We start from the raw sequence: 6051 nt of genomic DNA on the forward strand, positions 1-6051 counted from the left end.
CCCTCCACCAACAAAAAGATTACAACTCACATTATTGTGATACTTGCTTTTATTACAGTGGTCTGGAACTGAGTTCACAGTATCTCTGAGGTGTGCCTGTACATATCTGCAGGCGCATATGTACACTAACTTCTCTGGGTTATTAACTAAAAGTAGAACTGCGGGGCCAGAGAGTCTTCTTTCTCTTCAACTTTACTAGATAAATCTCTGCTGTTTTTCTAAAGAGTATGAGAATCCCCATTGTTTCACATCCTTCCAACACTTGGTATAGTCACACATTTTCAGTTTTGACAATCTGGGTGTCAAATAAGTCTGAACATCTTTTCCTCTGTATGTAGTCCATTTTGAAATCTTTTATAACATGCTTGTTCAAGGGTTTTGCCCAATTTTCTAATGGGTTTTCTTATTGACTTGTGATGTTCTTTATATATATTGGGTATAAATTCTTGGCAGCTATGTAAGTTGCACATATATTCTCCCACTCAATGGCTAGTCTTTTCTTCTCCTTATGATGACCTACATTAATTTTAATGTCAAATTTATTGTAGTCAGATTCACCAACATTTGCTTTGCCATTAGTGATTTCTGTGCCTTTTTTTTCTTCTTAAAGAAATGCCTTCTAGTTTAGGTATCCTGAAAGCCATGGTCCCAGCTATGTGACTTGGGGCCAATCACTTAACCTCAAGGTGTCATCTTTCTTCTCTGTAAGATGGTCTCATATGTCCTTACAGCTTGACAATAACATTATTTAAAAAAAAAAAGAAAGAAAAAAAATGCTTTTTCTATGCCAGGGTCATGGAGATGTTGTACTAGATTATATTCTAAAAGCTTTACAGTTTGCCACTTAAGTCATTAATTCACCTAAAATGTTGTGTGTGATGTGAAGTAAGGGTCAAAATTCATTTTCCCTCCTATGGACACCCAGTAGTCCCAGCATCATCTATTGAAAAGTTTGTCCTTTTCCACTATTCTGCTAGGTTATTTGTATCATATATCAAGTTTCCTTATATGTATGTGTCTGTTTCTCTACAAGTATTTTGTTCTACTCTATTCTGCTCTCTATTCTGTTCTACTGGTCGATTTTTCTACCACTGGGCCAGTATCACAGTCATTTAATTATTATAGCTTTATTATACATTTGATATAACAGGAAGATCAAGTTCTATCAGCTTAATTTTCCTCTTCTAGGGCTAATAGCCCTTTGCAGTTTGATATAAATTGTAGAATTAGGTTACCAAATTTTACCACAAAACAAAACAAGCTAAAGAAAATACAACAATAAATAAAATTTAAAATGACAAAACATTAAAATTTTGATTGAGATTGCGCTGAATCTATAAATAAATTGAGGAGCGCTCGACATCTTTGAAATACTGCATTCTGATTCATGAACATAATATTTCTCTCCTTTTATTTTGGTCTTCTTTAAAGTCTCAATAAAGGTTTATAATTCTCTACAGAAGCCTTGGCTTATTATTTGTTATTTATTTATAGATACTACATATTTGACTATTATTTTAAATAGTGTTTTTTATACCATTTTGTTGTTGCTGGAATAGAGAAATATAACTAATTTATATATATATATATATATATATATATATATATATATATGTATATACATATATATATATGAATTTTTACATATCATTGTACCAACTTTTCAGTTTATCTGGGACTCTCCCCGTTTTAGTACAAAATGTCCTACATCCTTGGAAAACATGCACTCCCAGGAAAACAGGAATGGTTGGTCACACTGATAGGACCCCAAAGCAACCCTGGTACCTAAATAAAGTTCTTTTAGATCCAAGTTCTCTACATCATAGTGTCCCGATAATGAAAAAGAATTTTTCTTCTTAAATGGAGTGTGTGTGTTTAATCAAAAAGGGTGTTTATAACATTCTGTTACTATAACACATAGCTATTACATTCTACTTATACCCTAAATAACTAGCAAGACAAACCCTCTTATGGATGAACTTATTACTTCATGATCAAATCAGATGTAGACTGGATATATACATGTCTTGACTTAAATCATACAATACGTAAGTTTGTTAGTTAACTCAGCTGTTTTCATTAATACCTCCCTTTATTAAGCATTTTAATGTTCAAAGTATTGTTTATAGACAATGTTTTTCTACACTAATATATTCTATCATTTCTATTTTGCAAATGTTTTCACATTCATTATTTTATTACATATATTTACCCTCACAACAACCCAATTCCTACTGACAGATACAGAAAAACATCAGATCATTCAGTAAAGAGCAGAAACATTACAAAAATTGGAGTATTTTGATTCCTAGCCTAGAATTTATTTAATTTTCAGCTGTACACGCGTTAACTTTCTATTGCTGTGTAACAAATTACCATAAACCTTGTGGCTTAAAATAACCTAAGTGTGTTATATCACAGCTTCCATGAGTCAGGGGTTTAGTTTAGCTGGGTCCTCTGCTCAGGGTGTCATAGGCTGAAATCTAAATGTCAGCTGGGCTGCATTATCACCTGGAGCTTGAGTTCGTCTTCCAAGCTCATTCAGGTTGTTGGCAGAATTGAGCTCCTTGCAGCTGTACGTGTGAGGCTGCCCTTCTCCAAATGCAAGTGGCTAGGCAGTTTGCAAAATGACATTTGTTTCTTCAAGGCCATTAGGATAGTGTTTCTCTTCAGGAAGGGCCCAAACCCCATTTTAAGTGCTCCTATCTGATTAAGTCAGTCCTTTGGAAAAACTCACTCTTTGTCCTCTGTGTCTCTCCTTTACTTTTATACTACTATCACACTTCTCTGACATCAGCTGGGTGTCCTATACTTTAACTCAGTTCTGACTGTCTACTAGGAGATAGAATCAGATCCCACAGGCTAAGTGCTCGATCTCACAAGAATGCCCCTGCCCTTTCTTGGGATCCCAGTGCCAAGTCCAGGTTGTCACCTGAGCTTCTGACCTGACCAACTGGCTATAAATCAGAGGTTCCCACAACCTCCTTCTCGGGTTCCATTAATTTTTTAGAGTGACTCACAGAACTCAGAGAAACAGTTTACTTACTAGATTACCAGTTTATTACAAAAGAATGTAACTCAGGAACACCTGGGTGAAAGATGCTAGGAAGGGTGCAGAGTTTCCATGCCTTCTCCAGAGTGTCACTCTCCCAGCACCTCTCTATGTTCACCAAACTGGAAGCTCTCCGAACCCTGTATTGTTTGTNTTTTTTTGTTGTTGTTTTGTGTGTGTGTGTGTGTTTTTCTGTATTAAGCACTTTATTTATTTATTGTTATTTTTTTATTAGTTTCAGATGTACAAGGCAACATAATAGACATTTACACCCCTCACAAAGTGATAACTCCCCTCCCCCAAGCTACTACCCCTCTGACATCTTATATAACTGTTATAATACCATTGACTATCTTCCTTATGCTACATTCCACCTCCTGTGACTATACATATTTTTTTTTCTTATAGTTGACATACAATATTATTCTACTTCAGCTTCAGTTGTACAGCACATTGGTCAAACATCTACACAGTCTATGAAGTGATCCCCTTGATAAGCCCAGCACCCATCTGGCACCTTACATAATATTTACAACATTGTTGATTATATTCCCCATTCTGTATTTCATATGAGATACAGAGAAGGTGTGTTTTAAAGTGTACCATAAATCATCCTCCATCATGACAACACTCCATCTCACACATTGCTTCTGGTATATGGCAATTTCTGTCAAATAAAAACATTACGGTGTGTCCTCATCCACCTTACATATTATATTCACTGGATCTGGCATCATGCAACTTCTGGTTCTTCCTCGAAGTAAAAAATGACCATGAAAGACAAAAGTTTTTAATCAATTCGGGACATTGAGGCAGCCACTACAGCATAACTAAATCTACTCACGAAAGAGGACTTCCAGAACTGCTTCAGAAAGTGGCAAAAATGATGGGATAAGTGTGTTTGAAGGTGGGGGGAGTATTTTGAGGCGTTTAATGGCAATGTGTCTTTTACTGTAATATTTTTTTTAATTTAAACATTCACCGTATTGTTTGATCACACCTCATATATTCAGAAAACTCTTTTTAATGTTATTGCATATCTAGATAGATTTTTTCCATCACCCCAACCTTTTTTTATTGAAAACTATAATTTCAGTAGCTGAGTGAAAAGTTGATAAGCAAAACTACGTAAATAAAGGAAGACTTTTGAAACATCCTCTGAATATATTTTCTGACTAGCACTAATAAACATGGTGACAGCTATATTGTATTTTTTTTTACAACATCAGGTTAAAAATAATGCAGCAAAAAGTATTATACTAAGAAAATCACATAGCAGATTATGCCTGTTTTTTTTTTTTAAATTTTAAGGTGGCATTTAGCTGAGCTTCAGAAAAAGATTTTTCCCGTGTGTCGACATAACCTGTAGAGTATAAAGTCTCACAAGTATATGTGTGCCTGAATGGTGAAATGCTCTTTGGAAATATATGGAAATTCTCAATAAGCAAATTGAGGCAGAAATTGATATATATATTCCATTTTCCTCAAGGAGCAAATAGAAATAAACTGACATAAAAAAACAAAAATATGTAAGTTAGTGAAAATATTTCTTCTTAGGGGAAACAAAATCAATTTGCAGGATATTGCACCATTTCGCTGTTAGTATTGCAAAACTTATTCCTCTCTGGGACTGGAGGGCAGGTTCTTTTTATCTTTGGAATAATACTTGCAGTACCCTTTTTGCTGTGTATCAATTTTTTTCTCATGCACCAAGTCAGATGCCAAGTTACTGGTCAGTGATATGTTTTAGTTTTATACTGCAAGACCTAGTGCCTTCATAACTGGCACCAGTGAAACAAGTTTAATGTACATAGAATCATAGAGGAATTTCTGTCTACTCACGAGCTATTCATATTGCAACAGCGGCTCCATCTCCACCCTATGATATCACTTGTCTTGAAAGTTGTCGTGATTCAATGGTTCTTGGATGGAAGCAACCAGATAAGAGTGGAGGTGCTGAAATTACTGGCTATTATGTGAACTATCGCGAGGTAATTGATGGGGTACCAGGAAGATGGAGAGAAGCAAACATCAAAGCTGTCAGTGAAGAGGCATATAAGGTAAGCTTGTGACCTTCTGTAGTGTAGAGTGTTATATGTATGATGACATTCTCACATACACAGATATGCACATGCATGCATATATGCCCGGCACCTTGTAAATGATTCATATTATTTCTCCAGTGTCTGTTGCCTGCAATGACATGACTTCTGTAAAAAAAAATATATGAAGATAAATAGAAGTAGTTTGGCTGACCAGGCAGGATGTATATTTTCTGATTCATACACATAAACATAATTTCTTAGAATGTTCATGAAATGTGTACTTATTGTAAAAACTTACGTTTCTTGCAAAAAATATCTGTACTAAATATGCTTCAAGAGTCCCAGAATCCAAATGACTCTAGATTTTTAACTTTCAATGTCCAAATCACAAAGAATAAAGGGACATGGGCCTCATGGCCAGACTCAGTTTGCTATCTGTGAAGTGTCCCCTGTTATAGTGCCTCTGATGGCCACAAAGAGGGGCACTTTGCATGGGTCCATCCACAAGTTTCCCTTCTGCACATGGGCCTTCAATTCTTGATCCACCTTATAGCACCTGAGGGGTTTCACAGTTGCCACAACTGTTGACTTCCCTCTTTAGAGGCTCATCAGTAAGACCCAAGTCACCAACCCCAACACTCACAGAACCCCATGCCATGGGGAGAGCAGGGCGAGGCCTGGGAAATGGTGCTTTCCCCAACTGAATGCCACTTGTTTAACTTAATATTTAAAACTTATGAAATATCACACACATGCTGAGAATACATAAAACAAAATTGTATTTTTAAGATTTTTCCATGTTGGTACATGTAGCAATAACTTCACTACTATATGGTATTCCATTATGAGTCCATCTCATGCTTTTTCATTTATATTTGGGCATTTTTGCATTTTTAGCCATATCAAATAATGTGGCTATAAACATTTTTTGTACAGGCATTCCTTGGTTTATTG

General features: G+C 35.6%; 1 protein-coding gene across 1 annotated transcript in view; it reads left to right on the forward strand.

The window, feature by feature from the left end:
- MYOM1 (myomesin 1) overlaps positions 1 to 6051 on the forward strand; it is a 148929-nt gene that overhangs the window by 77859 nt on the left and 65019 nt on the right. Inside the window, exon 19 of the mRNA XM_019665101.1 lies at positions 4916 to 5116. Coding sequence (XP_019520646.1) covers positions 4916 to 5116 — 201 coding nt within the window. The remainder of the gene's footprint in view (positions 1 to 4915; positions 5117 to 6051) is intronic.

This window comes from Hipposideros armiger, unplaced genomic scaffold (genome assembly GCF_001890085.2).
Source record: "Hipposideros armiger isolate ML-2016 unplaced genomic scaffold, ASM189008v1 scaffold_433, whole genome shotgun sequence".
NCBI lineage: Eukaryota > Metazoa > Chordata > Mammalia > Chiroptera > Hipposideridae > Hipposideros > Hipposideros armiger.